This window comes from Protopterus annectens, chromosome 17.part0, assembly GCF_019279795.1.
Source record: "Protopterus annectens isolate FY-2018-M chromosome 17.part0, PAN1.0, whole genome shotgun sequence".
Lineage (NCBI taxonomy): Eukaryota > Metazoa > Chordata > Ceratodontiformes > Protopteridae > Protopterus > Protopterus annectens.
Genome location: NC_056751.1, coordinates 375012012 through 375034914, shown reverse-complemented (window position 1 = coordinate 375034914; position 22903 = coordinate 375012012). Strand labels below are relative to the sequence as shown.

The 22903-nt window shown below is 41.8% G+C and overlaps 1 protein-coding gene across 1 annotated transcript in view; it reads right to left on the bottom strand.

Moving 5' to 3' along the window:
* Positions 1-22903, bottom strand: part of PTDSS2 (phosphatidylserine synthase 2) — a 1400831-nt gene that overhangs the window by 387720 nt on the left and 990208 nt on the right. Inside the window, exon 11 of the mRNA XM_044059082.1 lies at positions 12227-12341. Coding sequence (XP_043915017.1) covers positions 12227-12341 — 115 coding nt within the window. The remainder of the gene's footprint in view (positions 1-12226; positions 12342-22903) is intronic.

The window sequence follows — 22903 nt, the reverse complement described above, 5'->3', positions numbered from 1 at the left end:
CATGATAGGTGTTGAAGATCTGCTGTTGCTGCTGGTTCAAATGGAGGGAGTGTCAATTTTTCTAGCACAAAGTTCAAGTCCCATGCTGGTAATGGTGGTTTCCTAGGAGGTTTTACATTCTTGATCCCTCTGAGGAACTGCCTGAGTAGAGGATGCGAAAAGACAGGTGGATCGAAACTGTATTCTGCTGAAATAGCTGATGCATGTATCTTGATGGAGGAATAGGACAGGCCTGTATGTAGAAGCTCTGCCAAGTACTCCAGGATGTTAGCAATATCTATGTTCGACACATCTTTTCCTCTTTCAGTACTCCAAATGACAAACCTTTTCCATTTTCCTGCATAGTTCCTTCTTGTTGAAGGTCTGCGGGCTTCAAGGATAATGTCTTTAACCCTTTGGGATAAGTCTGGGTTAGTTGCTGCTATGTGATGTTCCAGGCAGTCAGTTGCAAGGTTTTTAGGTTTGGGTGCATGCTGTTGTAGTTGTTCTGAGTTAACATCAAAGGCATCAGGGGTATTGACCACATTCTCCCCTGAGACATGCTCCTCAGCAATGGATACCAGTGTTGTCTTGGCCAATTCGGAGCTATCAGGATTATCCTTGGACGTTCCTCTTTGATTTTCAGTAGTACCTTGTGCATCAAAGGAAGAGGTGGAAATGCATATGCTGTCAGGCCTTTCCAACTGAAGGATAGAGAGTCCACCTTCCATGCAAGTGGGTGGTATGTCCTTGTGCAGAATTTTCTGAGCTGGTGATTGAGTGGGGATGCGAATAGGTCTATTTGTGGCATTCCCCATTTCCTTGTGATGGCCTTGAAGATGTCCGGGTGTAGCATCCATTCGTGAGCATCCGAGGTGGTTCTGCTTAACATGTCTGCTAGGGTGTTTTCTTTTCCCGGCACAAATATTGCCTGTAACTGGATGTTGTAGCTCAGAGCCATATTCCAAAGGTCCAGAGTCATTCTGCATAGGGGGTATGAATGAGTGCCTCCCTGTTTGTTGATGTACCACATGACTGTGGTGTTGTCTGTCCTTATCATTAAATGGCCTTCTTTGAGGAATGGTCTGAATTTCTGGATTGCTAGTTTTACTGCCAGCATTTCTTTTTGGTTTATGTGCAGGTGCAGCTGGTCTGGAGTCCACAATCCTTGTATGCATTTGTCCAACATGTGCGCCCCCCAGCCTAGGTCTGAGGCGTCCGTTGTGATGGTTTGGCTTGCTTGAAAGTTGTGGAAGGGCAAGCCTGGGTTTGACTGGCATGCTTGAGCCCACCATAGGAACTCCTGTTTCAGGCATGGGATTAGTGGGATTTCGGTTTCTAAGCTGTGCCTGTGTTGAGACCATAAATTCTTTAGGTACCACTGTAGCTTTCTCATATGCAGTCTGGCATGTGGGACCAGGATTATGCATGACGCCATGAAGCCCAAGGCCTGCAGTACTTTTCTTGCTGTTAGTTTGTTCTGCTTTGTTAATGCCAAGAAGTAAAGAGGGAGTTGTTCTTGTTTTTCTGCAGTTAGGAATGCCATTTGTTTTACTGTGTCCAATTCCGCTCCCAAGAATGTTCTTGTTTGGGATGGTATCAGTCTTGACTTTTTTAAATTGACTGTGTATCCCAGGGCTTGTAGTAAGCAAATGACTCTTTGTAAATCTGTTGTTAGCTTGCTTTTGTTGTCCGCTTGTAACAGGCAGTCGTCCAGGTATGGATAAATTTGGATTCCCTGTAGCCTGCAATGAGCGATTACTGATGCCAGGCATTTTGTGAATACTCTGGGCAGTAGATAAGCCAAAGGGCAATGCTGAGAATTGATAATGCTCTGATCCTGCAAGAAATCTGAGGTATCTTCTGCAATTTGGTCGTATGGGGACGTGCAGGTATGCCTCCTTGAGATCTAGAGTTACCAGCCAACACTCCTTGCCCAGCATGGGAAGAAGTTGCTGTAGGGTCAGCATTTTGAATTTTGGGACAATGATGTATGTGTTTAAGACGGACAGGTCGAGAATAGGTCTCCAACTTTTCTCTTTTCTTGGTACTAGGAAGAGTCTGGAGTAGAATCCTTTGCCCTGTTCTGTTATTGGTACTTTTTCCACAGCTATCATCTTTGTTAATTGAGCTATCTGCTTTAGAGCTTCTGTTTTTTGATTTGGAGGTAGGTTTGGCATTCCTCTTTTTACTGGTAAGGTGTGGAAGTGGAACCTGTAGCCTTGGTCTATGGTTTGCAAAATCCACTTGTCTTTTGTGATATAGTGCCAATTTTTCGAAAATAAGGCTAACTTTCTGCCTAAAGGTGCTGCTATTTGCTCCCTGGTAGGCGGTGTCAGAGCCAAGTCACTGTGATTGTCCTGTTGCAGTGGCAGTGGTTGTGTCTGTGCCTCGGTTATTGCCTTGCCACTGTCGTCCTCTGTAGGCACCTCCTCTGGATTGATTTCTGCCTCTAGAGCCTATTCCTGCCTCTTTGAGATTTTGAGGAGTCTGGAAAGGACCAATTTTGGCAGGCCAGTTCCTGCTAAACCTTGGGGCTGAACGTGTAAGAAATCCTTAACTGTTTGTACAGATTTTGCCTTCTCTTCCATTTTCTTCATTACTTGCTGAGCAGGTGTACCAAATAGACTGGCCTTATCCATAGGAGCATCTAACAGCTTTGCTTTAACATGATCCGGCAAGACCTGTTCTTTCAACCATGCATGCCTTCTTATCACTGTGCCAGTCATGGCTGATCTAAATGAAGCCTCCAGTGCATCATAGCCACATTTTAAAGAATGGTTACTAACCTGCTGAATGTTATTTACCATTTCTAAAACATATTTCTTATCTATGGAGTCATCAGAGGACAGCTTTTTAGTTAACTGATCAAGCATAAACTCTTGGTATTGGATCATATGAAACTGACAGTTTAAAGCTCTAGCTGAGAGAGTAGCAGAGGTGTAAACTTTTTCCCCCATCTCTCTAAGGACCTGGATTCCCTTTCAGAAGGGATAGGGTTTTTTGCCGAGGTCGAGGCTACTGCCTTAGGCCCCTGGGATATAGTCTCAGGATCTGCAAGTGGGGCCTTGTATAGGTGGTGATGAGTGTCTGGCACCCTGTAAAATCTATCTGGTTTGGCAGGGGCTGGAGGTAAAGTATCAGGAGCAGTGCAAACATCATTAAATGCATCATCCACAACAGGCAGTACTGGAGGTATAGCTAAGGGCCTATGTTGTGGTAAGTGCAGAAATGTCCTAAGCCTTTTTCTTGTATCTGAGAAATCTTGTCCCTGCCATTGGAATTGTTCTCTCATGGCATGTAAGGTTTCCCCAAAGGAAAATTCCTCTGGTGGAGAGGCAGATGGAATGGATTCTTCAGCATCGGAATCTTCATAAGTAGAAAAAGGAGCCTCTGGCTGATCTGTAATGTCTGAGTCATCCGAAGAATCATCCGAGGACACTGGCTCGGGGGGCTCTGCTCTAGGTCTCTTTTCTGGGGGCTGAGAGGCCCTGTCTGGGTGAGATTGGGATCCCCTAATTAAGGATATTAAATCCTCTGCCAGAGTAAGCATTTGTGAACTAGAAGTGGGCCTGTGTGAGGGGGGCTTAACAGGCACTGATTTAACAGTTTTGGCTGCTTTAGCCCTGGCAAAGGCCTTAATAGACATGGCTGCAGGAGGCCTAGCAGCACCACGTGCTGGGGTAGAGACATCCAAAGGGATGGTGTCTGATAAATCACTAGGAACCACAGTAGTAGGCAAAACCTCAGAGGCCGATTCAACTAAGGTAGCAGGAGCCTCAGTAGTAGTCATGGATTCGGCTGAAGATTGACCGGTTTTCTCGGTTTCGGCCGAAACCGAGACACTCGCGGCTTGCTTAACCGTGGTTTCGGCCGAAACCGCGGACCGCAAGTGTCGGTTTTTTTCTTTGCATTTTTTAACAATTTGGGTAGTTGGAGGATCCGACGGCATAATGTACGCAAAATCTGAGCCGAAAAACTGTTCAGCAAACTCCGACCGACGCCTAAGCGTTCGTCGGTTGAAGGAAGCACAGGCTGAACAGGCTGCTACGTCGTGGTCTGGGCCTAAGCAAGGCAGGCAGTAAGAGTGGAAATCTTTATGAGGTATTTGTTTCCCACAAGTTAAACAGTTATTGACTTTTTCTGACATCGGCTGAGGCAAGAAAGAGTCCCCAACGGGGTACTTAGCTTTTTAGAAGTCTTCGAAGTAGTATTCGGTAGTAGTAATCTCTGGATCTGACCGACCGGCACTTGCGAACAGCTTCTGCTTCGGGCGCCACGCGGCAAGAAAGACTGAGGAAAATGGCGTCGGCTGATGCCTTTATACCCGAAGACCAGCAGAGATGACGTCGGGTGAAGTGCGACATCAGCCGAAGCCGGACCCATACTTTGGAATCCGGCCGACCGAAGGGCTGCCTGACGACAGGACAACCCATTTGTTATGACTGCAGATGCATCCTTGAAGGACATCTCACAACTTTGCATACTTCTTAACCTCTGAGCATTAGAAATTCTAGCACTGGCCTTTAAAAAAAAATCACAGTGGACAGCCAGAAAGAGGAGTGTTTTCTTATTTTCCACAATACTTATTTAATTTATTTATTGATATTTGATTACTGGGAAAGTCTGACTAAGTAGGTGCCCATTTTCAGTGGAAGCCCGGGCAGAAAAGCTTCAAAGTATTACAAAAACATTTAAAGAGCAATCATTTTACAATCCTCAGGAATAATACAAAATCATCTACAGTTGAAAAAATTACACCAAATTAGACAATGTGAAAACATCAGTTAAAAATAGATACAACTTGTATGGCGATTATTTAAGACTTGAGGGAAATTAAGGATAAGTTGGTATAATACAAATAGGAACTGCCATACAAAATGAGAGGAAAAGAAAAACACACGGTCACTGCATATTTAGATAGAGAGCCAGGAGAGATAAACTGAGTGAAGTAATTAAGGGAAGGAAGAAGAGGGATTAAGGAGGTGTGAGGTATGAATAAGCACTTGTTCATATTTTGGTATACAGTTTACCCAGGAGTTGAGCAACAAGAAACATATTTTAGCTTGTAAGTCTTTCAGAATGGTTTTAAAGGACTGAAGGGAGGGCAATGACCTGATCTGAAAGGTATAGGTAAGGAGTATCAGACCTTAGCAACATGGTAGGAGTACAGACAATACACAGCAGATCTGACAGGTTTGCAGACACAGACATTTTTGTCACTGGACTGTAATGACTGTGTGGGAACGTAGCTCTGTAGAATGGTATTTACTACCAGTCAAGCAGACAGATGCTGGATAATTTTATAGGTGGTAAGATGCTTATCTGTGTTAGCTGTGGTAGTTCTAACCAATTTACGCTTTAAGTGATACATACAGTGGAGGGTTCTGAAAGAGGTATTTGCTACAAAGTTAGACACTGTTATTTCTTTGTTCAAGTTTTGCTTTTTTGTGGTGCCTGGAGATCAGTAAGGATGGGAGTGCCATAGAGTGGTGAGGGGAGAAGGTAAGTAGTGGCAAGTGTAGTTTTAGCTGCATTGGTGGGAAAGTCTTTGGCTCTGTAAAGTTTTAGGAGAGTTTTTTTATGCAATTTTATATATGCAGGTCAAATTTAAGATCATTATCCACTGTCATCCCTGATGATTTGATATGAGAAATAACTTTACTGACTGCATTATTAAGAGCAAGGATTTTAAATTTTGTTTTTTTCGTGAGAAAAAGATACAGGGAAAAATAGTAGCCTTTTTTTTTTTTTTTTTTGGGAGTTGCACATGAGTTGAGATGTGCTAGTTTGTCTGATGTGCAAGTGTGTGAAGTCATCTGCATATTGCATTAGGGAGGCCTGCTGTTTGGATGTGTGCTGGGTGTTAAGGGAATAGAAGGTCTTTACGTACTAAACTATATTGTTAGTAGAAGGGAATCTTTGTATATGCTAAGTTTAATATGTTATGTACCTACAAACAAGTCGGAATGTAAAGGAGCAAACAAAAAGGAGCAAGACTAAATTTGAAGGCTAAAATCACAGTTCTGCTCCTAAATCACAGCATTTGAGAGGTATGCAGCTCTGTAAAGATATTACTACATTGTTATGGATTAGGAATCAGTTTGTGAATGTTGCACAGCTGAACAAAACAAAATAATTGGGAATAACTATATTTGCATTAGTCTTGATGTATTAAGGTAGGATCACCTGCAAATTTTGGAATGGATCCACCACTACAGTGGAACCCAAGACCTAGTGCACCACTGCAATAGCCCATGGTCTCTAGAGCATTTGTGTTTACTTTCTTTGAAAAGATGCTCTTTCAGTGTCTCCTTGAAAGTCAGTACTTAGTCTACATTCTTAATAATTCTTGGGAACATTTTTCCAGAAAGCTGTAATTATTTTTGAAAAAGCTTTTTCACAAATACCAAGAATGAATGGGGGCCTGTTTAACTGTATGCAATCATCATTTGTAACAGCATATGATTGGTTTCTGAACGGCAGCCTTCTAGGGTGAGGTGGGCAGTTGCAATCCTTCAATATTTTTTAGATGACACTACTGAGCAATAAAGTAATTCTAGCTGTAACTGGCAGTTAATTCTTTTTAGTTCAGAGTACAGCAGTGATGCTCATACTTTTTAGCTTGGTACATAAATCCAAGTATTTTATTCTCAGTAGACTGAATGAATGTAATATTGTGTGTGTGCAGACAGAAGTGCTATTAAAGGGAGGCAGTACTCTTTTCTGGGGAGGAGTACATTTATAACAATGGCTCGCTTATAGCCTTAGTGGCTAAGTTGAAGAATCTGTATGAGATTTTGAGCTGAGTTGTTGACCTCAGCTTGTGTGTGTCAGTGGAATGATAGAACTAATCTTATACCAAAACTTATGCACCTCTGTTGAGCAGTGAGAGCAAAGGGGTGGCTTGATGGTTTGCAGGGCTAAAGTTATGGATAACACCCTGTTTTCTATAGGTATCAAACAGCATCTTTATGTGTGTGTGTGTGTGTGTGTGTGTGTGTGTGTGTGTGTGTGTGTGTGTGTGTAATGGACAATTTGTATTTACAAAGCAGATCCATATAGTTGCAAAATCCTTCTGAAGTTCACTGTTTAGAAAGGATGAACTTTTTGTGGATTTGGTCAGAACAATTTCTCCTGTATACATTATAGTTAAACTGAGGTGGATCTCAGGGCAGACCATTTATATACAAGTGAGAATAGCAAACGTCCCAGGGCTGAACCTTGTGGAACCACTTGTGTTAAGCACCCTGTTTGAGTAGTAGCATTTTAACAGCCAGTCACTTGGAATATTCTGTTTTAAAGACGGCCCCTCAAATCACTGAAACACTTCCACATGGAGAAATCTGTGCCTGACAGTTTAAGTAGTCACATAACATGGTCAATAGTTTTAACAGCCCTCTTGAGATCTATCTATAAAGATGGCTTCTGTAACTTTACCTTGCTAAGTGCTTGTAAAGATGCAGTCCACATTACATAGCTCTTAGGAGTACAGAAGATAGGCTGGAAACTATTTTGCCTTTATACAAGGATGTCATATTTTAGTAGGTATTCAAGAATTTGATCATATACTATTGTTTTCCAAGTATTTTATTCGTCAGAGGACAGAGAAATCCTACAGACTAGGATTTTTATCAAAAAAAAAAAAACAAGCACAGATGCTGGTGGACTAACCATACCTTCTGGAAAATATGCACAACCTACGTATACAGCAATTTCTTTTTATTGTCACTTTCTGCAAGACTTGCCTCACGCCTTTCCCATGCATTCGCAAATTCTGTTATTACTCTTGATGTTACTACTTGGTGAAGAAAGCACTCCAGTCAATCCTATGAAAAAATACTTCTCTTTTCAGCCTCGATCTGGAATCATTAAATTTTGCCCTTGTGCTCTCACTTTTTTTTTTTTTTTTTTTAAACCTGTACCTAACTTAACTATATTCTAGCATATCATCTCTCGCTCTCTCTCTCTGTCTTCTTTCTAAAAGGCTATAAATTATATTAAGCTTTTGTAATCCTTCATTATGTCACCTGGTGAAGATCTCACACGATCTTCACAGACCTTCCCCCACACTGTGTCTTCCCTGTTAATGTTCTAGTTAAAGCAGGCAAACTGAATGCACTACTACAGATGACATTCTCACCAGCTACCTCTGCAGATAAAGTAACACCCCTTTGTTTTCAACTGGTGATGCTTTTTCATATGCAGGCCCCAAAGCTCCATATGCTGACTTTGTTGTTTTGCCAAACTGTTCATTTAGTAATACACCTGCTATGACTACCCAAGCTCCTACTTTTGTCACAGACAGGGCTCAATCCCCAGCATTCTACTTCTTTCACAAGTTACTGCTCCCAATATACATTACACTATTTTGTATTTTTGGACTAAATTTAAACTAGCAGGTTTCAGGCCACTGTTCCGCAGTTTAACAAACCCCTTATCACCTTTTTTTTTTCTCACTCATCCTCCTCATCTTTGTACCATCAGCACAAAAATAAAGTTCCCCTTCTAGTTTACTGTCTGGATTACATAAAGAACTTTTGGATTTGTCTAGGATTATTTACCTAATATGAGGCTATGACACCCCTGGTATTGAGTTCTCCACTTGCTTCTAGATATGTCAAAATTCTCTCTAAGCAGTAAATCCATGATTTTACCTACTAATGAAGTCAAATATGTAGGTTTTTAAGCATCCCCCTTGTTTCAATTCTTGTGAAGGAGACTCACATCTGTCTTGTTCCAGTTCTCATGAATCTTTCCTCCTCCTAAAAATTTATTTTAAGTTTAGTTCTTCCCAAAATTTGTTGGAGAAAATTTAATACCAATTTTCACTGTACAAAACTCCAGCCTGACAGCAATAATGCCATCAAACCTAGCCTGTTTCTTAAAACTCATTTATGACCTTTCTTTCTGTAAAAGGGACTGATGTCAATATCCCCTGCATTTTTTTTTTTTACCCTGAGTGGGTGGCCAAAGAAATTGTGCAACACGACTTACTTGATAAAGACTGATAGGTTAAAAAGCAAATGAAAACCTAATTTGTGGTGAAGCTGCTACATTAACTATTATGAAGCAACTGCCGCCATAGCAGAGATATGCAAACATGAATGCAATTTTATACAGAAAAAAAAATGGCTGGACAGATGAAATGACATTTTGGACAAGAAAGGCAAATTCCTTAAGGCCAACAGTTCATGCGTAATATATTTTTCTTCAGCTCAGAATTCTAAATGCTTTGGTAAAACAAAGGCATAATCTATGCGCCCCCTCTCCATCCTTCTCTTTCTTAAAGAATGACAGAACAACGTTTGAGAGTCTACAGCCACTTATTCACAAAATGTACAAAACAAAAATATTTACCCTGTGTTCTGCCAAGAAACCATGGTCATCAAAACTATTATTCTGTTAGGTCAAATACATATATTATTGTGACTGATTTTGTATGTGAGCTTATAATATTACAGTCTTGTGGAAAAATACACGTAAATAGTTTATTCCTTTACCAATATCACAAGCTTCACTTACAGGCAGATGTCATGCATACTGCTCTGTTAGGAGGACTGACACATAATGTTACTGATAGAGAGTAACTTTACTACATACTGAATCATGGACAGTTCACTATAAAATGGTTTACAATTCATCCAAGACAAAGGTTTATTAAGAAAACATTGTGTTTCCTTTAGTACAGAGGCAGAACATCACAGCTGTAAAATCATCAATACTTTACAAATTAGAATTACTGTACAAGCAGTGCCAAGGAGTAATAACAGCAGTTTTTTTATTTAAATAGAGATGCACATCCCTGTGTGCCCTCACTAAACATGGGGCCTGTCCCTACACCCTGAATCTCTGCACATTACCACTAAGGCTGCACAAACTCTTGACTAAGGGAAAAGTGTTGCATAACAAGACACACCTCACTTTTCTCAAAAATAAAGTACAGCACACACGATAAATCAAGCTTCAACTTAACATATTGAAATCATTCAAAAATGAAGAGTGATATTTTAGGAGCTGACAAAGGAAATAAGCAGTGTTGCTCCACTACTCAAGTTATTACATTAACAGCTTAGGTAGGCTTGGCGCATTAATTGCAAATACTCTGAACACACACTAACATCTGAATGTTTCATCACTTTCCAACCCAAGTTGTTGCGTCTTTCAGCTTTTCCTGGTTAGGGGTCGCCACAGTGGAACTCCGGTTCACTAATGATTGGCAGTAGATTTTACGTGCTGGCTTGCCGGGCCTAACGCACAACCTTCAACGAAGGAACGCCCATTCACGCATGTCACCACACAGAAGACGCTCTGAGAATCGAATGGGCAATGTCTAACTGTGAGGCTACAACGCCACCACAGCACCACCACCGCGGGTACTTTCCAAGTAGTAGTTAAAAAGGCTGGACATGTTTAACCTAGCTATTTACACTATTTTACCACTGGCACTACTACAACAGGTAACACTTACAGTTGTAATGCCAGAAACTTCAACACTAATTCTTTAATAAACTTCCATGGCCAACATCTCGTATCTCCCTCTCTCATACCACCTAACCACCCACAAAAAACACAAATATAAAGCATGGTATGCACAGAATGCCTAGTGATGCTGTGAGCAGCACAGCTGATTCAGAAGCTTTTTTTTTGGTGGTGGTGGTGGGGGGGGGGGCGCAAAGATCCAGCCATACTTCTCACCTAACCCTGACTATGACTCAAATTTTAGCTCTGTCTCTCTTAATCCCTACTAAAACTGGTGAGTTTTGGAGAAAAAACGATGCATTACATTTAAAAGGTAATGGCAATAATCTTGAGTTATACACTTCTATTACTTTATAAAATGTACATTAATTCACATTATCTTGTTCTGTCAGTGTCCCAGGTTAACATAACTAATATTTTAAAAGTATCTGTAATCACTTCTGTATTTGTCCCTAATTCGTCGACATTTATAGACTTAACCTGAAAAAAGACCTACTGATCACTGAAGCCTTAATGGCTAAACAACTGAGCAAAACCATCCATTTATGTGGCTGCAGAATGTATTATAAAGCAAACAGCATTTTATAAATCAGTTAACAATGACATGCAGAACAGGTGTGTACAATCAGAATGCCACAAAGACTTTAGCTAATACTTTTTGCTACATTTTTTCATGGCCACACTTCTAGCATTCAAGAAGCCTCACTGGCTCTGTATTCACACCACTTAAAATGAAGCAGTAAACAGCATCATGTACCTGGTCACCCTACTGACAAGATACAACTGACTCTGCTTGCCCTTTGTAACTAAAGGTACTAGTATTCATTAAGTGGCCTTTTCAGCATCTTATTTTGCCTCCTTCTATTTTATTACATTTTGCTACCCACAATTTCAACTCTTAGGTAGCTACAAAATGCCTTGCCTCTTTTGCTTGACTGAACTTACAATTTTCCCCCTTAATTTAAACTTTTGCTTTTCTGTTCCTCTGAAGGTACAGAAGTCCAATTTCATCCCATGCTTCCTTATGGCTTCTAAATGCTCCAGGCTAATCCCATCTCATTTATGAAACAATATTTTTTAATCTTCATATTTGTTTCGACCAAAGGTCATTATCTTCTGAAGTGACAATTTCTATACATCCTACCATTTATCCACACTACTTCCTTTTATGTTTGCAGGCAATTTCCTAAAGCATTGTCCAAGTTTGTAAAGTCTACTTCCCTGAAATCTAATAATGTCACTTTTGTTTTGGATGACTCTGCATAACACTAAAAAGAAAAAAAAAAGCAAGCTGCATGATGAATATTTCAGGGTACATATTTCTAAATATTCACTCCTGTAATTGAGATGGTCTTCCTCTACCAAGCTCTTAAATGATCCCTCAAGAGATGTAGCTATCTCAGGCCTAATAATCGCATGACCTTAATGTTCCTGCTCGTCAGCATCACAACATTCAAGGAGTTCTAATTAACATCTGGTATACTAATGCTGCCCATCAACGACACCTCAACTTTGTCAGGCATTCTGTCCACACTTTCTGCCACATCTCAACGTCAACATGAATTCCAGTGCCATATCAAATGGAAAGTACATTCATTTCAGTTTGTGCAGCAGCAAAAGGCTTGCTTTACACTTACCAAAACATGCTTGTGTCTGCAGGAGAGAAAAATTAAATCAAATATGGAGACAATAAATACATTACTAAGAAGCACTCCACCCAAGTGCTATGTACATTGAAATTACAGCACACTTAACAAGATCTTACCACAAACATAATCCCACATACGGCTAGCCATCTGTGTAGACTTGATGCAGGCTTCCATTCAAATTTAGCCCAGCTGTACGGTGTAAACTGGAATGCAATTCGCTTGATTTTGCCTCTGATAACAAGAAAATGTGCATTAGCTAAGCTGAAGCATTCTGCTACAAGATACTCAGCACATCTACACCATACAACACCAAACCGAAGTGTTTAATAAGACCAAGACACTAGTTTGTTTCATAATTCTCTCAAGACCCAAACGTAGGTACTAACCAAAAGGGTGCTGCATAACAGTAAGACCAACTGTCTTCTATAAGCTTCTAACGGTGAACCCCGAGCTTTTGGGGAAAAATTAATCACAATAATCTACAACAAACAAGTGACTGTCTTCAGAACTGTATATTAGTAAAATGGTACTAAAAGCAGAGCTATTCTCTATGCAAATGTATTGTAAAGATATTAACGGATACAGAAGAAATAATTCCATTGGTAGTTCATACTGAAGAACACCAAAAATGTAAAAATGCACATTCCAATACCTTACAGAAGTACAGGTGGGGCAAGCATACCTTTAAGAGGAATTAGTGGAATAATACAACATAAAATCTGGGTTACACCTCTGCGCCACCTTTAGCTTGAACTTCAAAAAGCACTGACTTCCTTTTTACCCTGCACTAACCAAAGCAGTCTTACTCTAGTATGCAATGACACAGGTATGTGCGTGACTCCATTTTTGTATTCTGCAATGATGCAGGTTTTCTTTAGTTCTTCTGAGGTAGAGTTGCCTGCCAAGGAAGAATGGATATCACAAACATACAGTCCTACTTCCTTAAAATAAAAATATGTATAAAAGTTTTAAGTAAAGTAACAAAAACAGTACATGTAAATGCAATCACAGACATCCAGTGACTGCTTATGCTATGGGTGGAAAACAAACTAAACAGCAGTAGGGGAATTAAATCACATCAATGAAATAAGAAAAATGAGGCTATAGCAATTGATACCACAAAACAAAGTACTCCACATTAATGAAAAGGGCACGAGGAGGTATACAAGATAAAATGAAAGAAATTTGGTAATAAGAGTTCAACAGTACATATTTCCATTTGATATATATATATATATATATATATATATATATATTATACGCCTATACTGATTGTTGTTGATTAGCCTATAGTATGCTATGAATACTGTCAAATGATAAAGTGTTATACTGTCAATCTATTCTGTCAACATATTTATTGACAACAGCGAATGCATGCAGTATACCATTTGGTATGGTCTGATATTATAGGGTTGTTTGACTACACCATAAGTGATTAACTGTCCAAGGGTTTTTCCCCCATCTTTGTGGTTGTGGGACTGTGAAGCTAGTATATATACGTAAGAAGGGGTGTGAGGAGTTGTAAAGACATTTCACTCCTTAGTACACACGCAAGTCATAAAATTAAAAATATGGTGGCTGTAACCAAAGTTACTCAACATCTGTAGCTTTTGGACAATGTTCATTTAGTGCACCAACAAATATGCATGCATATGGAAAGTCATGCAGACTCCATTGTGAAGAAATTAGAGAGGCTTGAAAGTGATGTTGCTCATCGGTAGAGTCACTACACATGGTGCAGACTGGTGTGTTGTATGTAAATATGTATATATGTATGTGTGTGTGTGTGTGTGTTTCCTGATATGGTGCAGTTAAGTGAATAGCTGTCTTGACAACTAGTATTCTTGATTTTTTCCCCAAAAATATAGAAGATCGATGAGTGCCTTATTCACTAACTTTACAAAACTCCCTATGTATGAGTGTACATTAGAATGCTGAAATCTATATTTCAACTCAATACAGATTACGGATCCTATTTTGCCAGCTGTTTTCTCCTCTTCCTAAGTTGATGCAAAGTTAAAGCTATGTGCAGGAGTGGAGGGGTAGATGTGGATAAAGTTCCAAAACCACCTAGGTAGAACCTGGGTGAAAAAAAAAAAAAAGTAAAAACAGCTGACAAAGTAGAGCTGTGTTTCATAATCCTGAGTCGAAATTTCAATGTACACAGCTTCTGGCATAGTTATGTGATTTGGCTGGTACTTATCCTGTGTGGCTATACTGCAAGAATTTAAAGTTCTAGTGAATTTCAATATAATGTTTTGTACTGTACGAGCTAGCAGTGAACTTGTCAGGGTTCCCCCCCTTTTCTTCACTGTGATGTGACTGCAGGCTAAGTTTATATACTTTTCAGTGATGTGGGAGGCTTGCTCCCATATTAGGGAGCGCAGGAGGCTTTTATATTTGTGTGCATGTTTTTATGACTTTTCAGTTCACCATTTTTGCCATGTAACAGGACATCACAATACAAGTAGCAAATTAGCAAGATGTCCTGCTGTACAAATTTGCAGAGTCTCAGTCCTGAACCTTTGTCTGTGCTGCTTGGCCTGCCTAGAAGACATAATGGACTACACTGGCTGCCAGCCCTCCTTGCTACATGTCAAAGTCCCCACCACCACCAACAACTGTCTAAGCTTGGCTCCTCCTAATGAATAGATTCTGGCTTTTTTTTGGGGGTGGGGGCAAGGACAGTATCTACCAGAAAGACTACTGTCAAGTTATTTGCCACTCCTAAAAAGATTAAATGTGCCCCTATCCCTGTTATTATCGATCCTACTTTTAACATTTTGCCTACAAGCACTTCTCAAACATATTTAGGAACTGTGTTAGATTCTTCGACATTTTACTCTTCACATATAGTCCAGAGTTAAGGTACTAGGACAAGTTAATGCAGCCTGTTCGATATCCATTTTCCTCACTCTACCTGTCATTGTGCGTATTCCTAAGATCAAATACGGACTTGTCCCTTACTGCTGCAAGCTTATTTGTTACTACCACATTATTACATTCCACTGAGAATAAAATATCTAACTAAAAACAGAGAACATAACTGCACTACAATAAAGAATGGTAGATGGATTACAGTTTCAACAAGAAATAAACTAATGCTGAACACTCTTACTTACATGCTCCTTAATGCCGGGTACTGTCCCATCTTTAAAGACCCGACTCTTTAATATGGGATTGTACTTATACAATTAGCCATACAGGTGGCACTCATTAAGTCAGACCACTTTACAAATTAGTTGCTACTGAAAAAGCCTTCTTTAAAAAAACACCTTCCAGTTGGAACAAACTCTCAGCAGTAGCAAGGCAAGTCTAACTTACTAGCTTCAAACTACAACACTATCTGATAAAAATGGAAGAGTTTCACAGATGTGGGCTAAAAAGCTCCTATAAGGTACAGAAAAATAATGTATTCCATCTACTGGCTTAATACTAATCCATGTCTTATATTCAGTGAAATGCTTCTTTGGAATTGAACACAAAGCTAATTTGCTCTGTCATTACTGAACTGTATCTTTCTGAAATTCAAAACTACCTGTTCTTAAAGGAAAATTCAATGCTGTGCTATATCTACAACTATATTAGTGAAATGGTAAAATTCTAATTAAATAGTCTAACATTCTGTTGGATGGTTTAGTTGTATTTGTCTGGCTTCTCTGGCCTGGGTTGCAACTAAAAAGTTCCTGGACCAGTTCACCTACCCACTAAAAACAAACGTTGTATACAGACCAGAACATTCCATCTGTGTTTTCCATTTTCATTCTTCCTCAACTGATGGGTATGGATCAGAGACTTGGATCTCACTCGGACACTATTTCCAGATCTTCAGATCCAAAACTCTCGAGCTCCTCCCTTTACCCATAATGCGCTAACAACCTAAACTTTCGAGCTCCTCCCTTTACCCATAATGCGCTAACAACCTAACATACCTCAGACTGAGTTTTCTGCCTCTAGATATAAAGGAACCACATCTAGCAGACATTAATAAAAACAGAAGAAGAAAAAGGAGATGGAGCTAATACAATGAAAGTAATGTTGTGTACACTTACCATAAATGTAGCTGTTCGAGTGTACTCACTGCTGCAGTCATCACCTGTGGGTTATCGCTGCTGTGGTAGCCCTTGGTCGGCCCAAATACCAGAGTCAATATTTTTGTGCTCCGGCTGCCGTCGTCTGTAGTCTGACGTCGGGTCATCAGTGCTATAAAGCAAGGCAGCTGACATCATTACATCAGTTTTTCTTGCCCTAACCCATCAGAAGCACAAGGGAAAAGAGAGAAGTGGTCCTGGTGGCTAAAAGCCACCTTGGGAAGCTTGTGTCCCCCCAGGGGAAGATGTTAAATGGGGGCTGGAGGGAGGGAAACCAAGACTGCAACAGTGAATACACTTGAACATCTACATTTATGGTAACTGTACATTTCCCAAGGCTGAGGAAAAGGGTGAAAGGATGGGTTGAATCCTAGGTATTGGTCAGGAGGCCCTGCAGAATTGCAGAGGCAAACCCTGCCTTAGACTTAGAAGAGACAGGTAGGTGATAATGCTTTGTAAAGGTACGGACAGAGGTCCAAGTGGCCGCTTCCAAGATGTCCCTGGTAGGTATTCCTCTGAGGAATGCAGTGGAAGTGGAGGTTGCCCTAGTGGAGTGGGTAAGGATAGACTTAGGGATGGGTTTCCCATGTAGTCTGTAGCAAAAATGGATACAGTGTGCAATCCATTTGGAAATGGTTTGTTTGGAGATGGGCTTCCCCTCTGCCCCTGGGGCAAAGCTTACAAGAAGCTGGTCTGTTTTTCTGAATGGCTTAGTATGGTCCAGATAGTATCCGAGTTGTCTGTTAACATCTAGTGAGTGTAGAATTCTTTCCCCCCTTGTTTTGAGGGTTGGGAAAGAAGGTGGGAAGGTGTATGATCTGGTTAAGGGTCACATCCAGATACCACCTTGGGCATAAAGGAGGGGTTAGTCCTCAGGGAGACTGTCTGCATGGAAAATTATGAAGGGCTCAACAGCCATGAGAGCTTGAAGTTTCGAGACCCTTTTGGCTGAGGTGATAGCTAGTAGGAAGGCAGTCTTCCAAGAGAGGTATTTCAATTCTGTTGAAGTGGCAGGTTCGAAAGGCGGTAAGGTTAGTTTCTCTAACACATAATTCAAGTCTTAGGGTGGTGTCGGAGGCCTTCTGGGAGGCCTGATATTAGAAGCCCTTCTGAGGAATTGCGTAATCAAAGGATGAGAGAACATGATGGGTCTGAATCATAATGGGCAGAGATGGCCGAGGCATGGATTTTAATACAGGAGAAGGACAGGTCACTACTGAGCAACTCTACTAGGTAATCAAGGATGAGAGGGATGGAAGGTTGGGAGGTACTGCCCCCTTTCGATTGTTTCCAGGAGCAGAATCTTTTCCATTTTCCTGCATACAATTTTCTTGTGCTGGGCCTTCTGGCCTCTGTGATGATATCCAGGACCTGTTTTCTTAACAGGGACTTCCTTGTAAGTTTTTAGTGTATAAGCCATGCTGAAAGTTTGAGAATATATAGGTCTGGGTGCAGTACCTTCCCCCCCTCCTTGGTCAAGAGGTCTGACATCAGGGGAAGCTGCTTTGGGGGCTGTAAGGTCAGACTGCGTAATAAGGGGTACCAATGCTGTCTGGGCCAATGAGGATGGCCTTTGGTCTCTCCTCTCTTATTCTGATCAGAACCTTGGGAATAAGGGGCAGAGGAGGGTATGCATAGACAAAGAGGGAGCTCCAGGGGAAGGTCAAGGCATCCACCTTCCATGCTAGGAGGAGAAACTCCCTGGTGCAGAACTTGTGCAGCTGGTAGTTGAGGTGTGAGGCAAAGAGGTCCACTTCTAGGGTCCCCCACACCTGGGTGATTTGCAGTAAGATTTCTCTGTGGAGCTGCCATTCATGGGGGTCCATTAAGTTTCTGCTTACGTGGTCCATCAGTGTGTTGTTGATTCGTGTAAGTAGTGGGCAGTTAGGTGTAGCCCCATGGAGGTGGCTGTAAGCCAGGGACTCATGGCTAACCTGTACAGGGGGTAAAGATTGGGTGCCCCCGTTTGTTGATGTACCACATTACTATGGTGTTGTCTGTTTTTATAAGGAGGACCCCTAGCCTGAGATGGGGTTGGAAGGAACTCAGAGCCTTTTGCACTGCCATCATTTCTTTCTGGGTGATGTTCAAGTGAAGTTGCTGGGCATTCCAAAGGCCTTGTGTACACCTGCCTGCTAGGTGAGTGCCCCAAGCAATGTCTGAGGCGTTGGTGGTGATTGTCTGGGCGGAGGATGAAGGGAAGAACCTTGTTCATGGTACAGGCTTCTGCCCACCAGAGAAATTCAGCCCTTATATAAGGGATCAGAGGGAGAGTGGTCTCTAGGGACAGAGTGCTGACACCAAAAGTTCTTTAAGTACCACTAACGTTTTCTCATGTGAAGCCTGGCGAGAGGGATGAGAAGGATGCAAGATGCCATGTATCCCAGGGCTTGCAAGAACTTCCTCGCAGTGAGGTGACTTCTGGAAGCCAGCTGGGTGAAGTAGAGAGGCAGGAAGCTCTGCTTTTTTGGGGATAGGAAGGCCATTTGGGTTGCTGTGTCTAGCACAGCTCGCATGAAAACAATTTTTCTAGTGGAGTTTTGCTTTGATTTTTTTCTCGTTGATGGTGAACCCTAGGGAAGTTAGGAGTGATTTGACAAAGAGAAGGTCCTGCAGCAACTTTTCTTTGCAGTCTGCCTGAATGAGGCAGTCATCCAGGTAAGGGTAAATCTGCATATTTCTATGTCTGGAGAATGCTATAGCTGGGGCCAAGCATTTGGTGAATACTCTGGGAGCAGTAGATAAGCCAAAGGGCGGTGCAGAGAACTGAAAGTGTTGACAGCCTGATATGAAGGGCAGGAATGTTCTGCAGGATTCCCTCATGGGGATGTGGAGGTAGGCATCTTTTAGGTCTAGTGTCACAAGCCAGGCATTTTGTGTAAGCGTAGGCAGGAGCTGCTACAGGGTTAGCATTTTGAATCTGGGGACCACCAAGGAGATGTTCAGTTTGGATAGATCCAGGATGAGGTGCCAAATACACTCTTTTCTGGGAACAAGGAATAGTCCGGAGTAAAAACCTTTTCTTGTTTGATCTGGAGGGACAGGTTCTACTGCCCCCTGAGATATTAGAGTTTGGGCCTGTAACAATGCCTCTGCCCACTGGTTTAGGGGGGAAGTCTGGGTACCCTCTTGGAACAGGGAGTTCACTGAAGGAAAATCTGTATCCCTGAGAAAGGATTTTTAAGACCCATTGGTCCTTGGTTATAGAGACCCAGTTGTTCTTGAAGAGGGTGAGCCTTCCTCCTAGTTTTTGATTAGTGAAAGAAAGGCAGAGGGGGAGGGAGAGTCATTGTGAGTGCTTGCCATAGAAGCTTGGCTTAGAACGCCCTGCCTTAGAGACAGAAGTGGTCCACTGTTTGCTTCTTTGCTGGCCCTGGGATAGGGCTTGGATGGCCTGTCCCTGCAGGCTTACCTTGGCCCTGCCTGCTAGGTGCAGGGAAGGCCCGGTGCTTAGAGGGAAAGTTCCTGCTGAATCTGGGAGGTTGAACTTGAAAGAAATGTTTTACTGTTTGCATAGATTTTGCTTTATCTTCCATCTTTTTAAGCACCTCTTCTGCTTTTTCTCCAAACAGGCTTTCCTTACCTAGGGGTGCAACAATAAGTTTAGACTTGACATGATCAGGGAGAGGTTGTTACTTCAACCATGCATATCTTCTAATAACAGATCCTGTCACTGCTGTCCTGCTAGAGGCTTCTAGGGTGTCATATCCACATTGTATTGAGTGTTTGGCCACTTGACAAGCAGAATGTAGTAAGTTTGTCAGCTCTTTTGAGTTGGCCCCCTCAGGAGAGGTAGCAATCTTCTGTTTTAATTGTTCCAAAGTGTGTCGTTGATATTTTAACATATGGAAATGACAATTGAGTGCTCTGATAGCTAAGGTTGCAGAGGTGTATACTTTCTTACCCCATCTGTCCAGAGCTCTGAAGTCTTTGTCAGAAGGAAGAGGATTCTTGGCAGAACTAGTCTTCGCTCCTTTGGGTCGATGTGTAATGACCTCAGAGTCTGCAGCAGGATTCCTGTACAGGTATTTGTGAGAATCTGGTACTCTGTAGTACCAGTCAGGTTTAGTTTGAGTAGCAGGCAGGGCAGCCGGGGCTAAGCTGGACTCATGGAAAACATCATCCACCACTTCCAAAATAGGTGGAATGGCCAGGGGTCTGTGCTGGGGCAGGTCCAGAAACTCCCTAAGTTGTTTCTTTGACTGTGGGAAGTCTTGAGATTCCCACTGAAAATGTTCCCTGAGGGAGTGAAGGGTTTCCCCAAAGGAAAGGTCTTCTGGAGGGGAGGAAGAAGGGATGGATTCCTCTGCATCTGAATCCTCATAAACAGTTAAGGGATGTTATTCCTCTTCAAAAGCAGAATAATGAGATTTCTCAGACTCTTGGCCCGTCAATTTCTGGAGAAGAAAGCCTTTTTCTTTTTGGAGTGGGGGCCTGAGTACCTCGGATAAGGGAGATGAGATCTTCCGTCATTTTACACATTTGAACTTGGGGAGGGGGAGCAGTAGCAATATGGTGGTTAGAAGCAGATTTCCTAGGAGTGGCCTGGCTTCTAGGCCTGAGAAAATCTGTCGGTCTCTGAGAAGCGGTAGTCAGATGCAAAGACATCAGTTTTTGTCTAGAATCGGTAGTGTGAAAGGCCTCCTCGGAAGCCAGTGCCTGCATCGCGGCTCTGGACCCAACCGAGGCAGAGACAGCCAAAGACTCGGAAGACTAAGTGGATTTCTGCGGCATACCGGACTCCGAAAGGGTCTCAACAGAGGCCTGCGTAGAAAGCAAGTTGGGCATCAGGGGCTGCGAAAGCTCCTCACTGAATTCTAGAGAACTAACAACTTGCTTAGCTGTAGCGCTATCAGAAGTCTTAGCCTTATTTGGCCTGTCTCTATCTTTATCTCTACATTTTTTCAGAATGTCGACAGATTGTTAGCTGATGGACACCATATCAGAGATCGAAGACAAAACACGAAAATAATTTTCTACAAAAAGAGCTCTATGGTGAATGGTTCTCGCATTAAAGAGGACACAGTACCGGCAACGAGGGACATTGTGGTCTGGGCCTAAACAAGTGATGCAGTAAGAATGAGTCTTGGTGTGGGATCTGCTTTCCACAGGCGAGACAACCGTTAACTTTTTCGGACATCGGTTAGAAAAAGAAAAAAGGGTCCTCAACAGCGCACTTAGCTTTAGACGTTTTCTGCTTAAATTCAACTTCTGGTAGCGACCAACCGGCACTTGTGCGAATTGCTTCTGCTACGGGCTCCACGACAAAAAAAAGACTGATATAATGACGTCGACTGCCTTGCTTTATAGCACTGACGACCTGACGTCAGACTACAGGTGACGGCAGCCGGCGCACAAAAACACTGACTCTGGTATTCGGGCCGACTTGATGGCTACCACAGCAGGGATAACCCACAAGTGATGACTGCAACAGTGAAACACGAAGAACTTCAAAGGTTCCCAGGAAAACTCTAAGGTCTTTCCACAAGCAAAGGGATAGGGTTAGGAGGGCAGGAAGTTGAGGAAGATGGACAACACAGATGAATGTTATGGTGAGTACATAACTTTTTTATCTGATCTATTTTTCATTCATTCCTCAACTGATGGGACAGAGTTCCCAGCTACTTGAACTTTGGGTGGCACTCATGAAGGATGCTCTAGAGTACAGTGGAGCCAAAGGCAGCTCTGTTCCTGGAAACCAAATCCATTTTGTAATGAGCAATAAAGATGTGAGCATTAGCCTAAGTTGCAATTGCAGAAAAATCATCTATGGAAGCCCTTGTCCAAAAAGCTGTAGAGACCATCACAGACCTCGTGGAATGGGCTCTAGGAAGCATAGGTAAGGATAATTCTCTTTTACTACAGACAAAGGAGATGCACTCCATTAACAATTTAGAAACTGGCTTTCTCATTTTGATAGGAGAGAAAGAAATAAACTGGTCAGTTTTCCTGAAATCCTTGTTTTTACAGAGGTAAAAGTGAAATTGTCCATGCACATCCAAAAGATGGAGCATGCACCCTCCCTTATTCAAGACGTTTGGAAAGAAAATTGGGAGGTTAATGACCTGGTTAATGTTGGACTCAGAAGCTACCTTAGGCAAAAAAGATGGATTGGCCGGTAAGGACACCCTGTCTTTGTGGAAGACCAAGTACGGAAATTTGGAAGATAGAGCCTGGAGTTCAGACAGCAGTCTAGCTGATGTGACAGCAACCAGAAAAATGATTTTCCAAGACGGAAATTTTAGATCTGATCTGGCTGAAAGTTCAAAGGGAGTTTGGGTCAGGGCCTGAAGCACAACAGTTAAATCCCAAAGAAGAGTAGGATCCTTTAATGGAGGTCTAAGTAAAAAGGCCCCTTTGAGAAAGGCTTTACATAATTTAGAAGCAGTTATTTTCATATACGTGGAAGTTTGAAATTGGAGCCAAATGGTCCTTAGTAGTAGAAAAGCTAGCCCTATCATTGAAAATTTAAGCTAAAATTTCAAGTATAGCCGGTACAGGAGCAAAGAGGGTCCAGATCCTTGCTAAGGGCCCAGAATACAAATCTCTTCCATTTATTTTTGTAAATCCTTCTAGTAGAAGCTTTCTGAGAAGATAAAATATGACAAACTGGGGAGGACAGCCTGGCCTGTCTAGCAATCAATGGAAATGGAGAAAACATGTGGTCAGTTTGAGACCTTTTATGTCTGGATGAGTCATGTC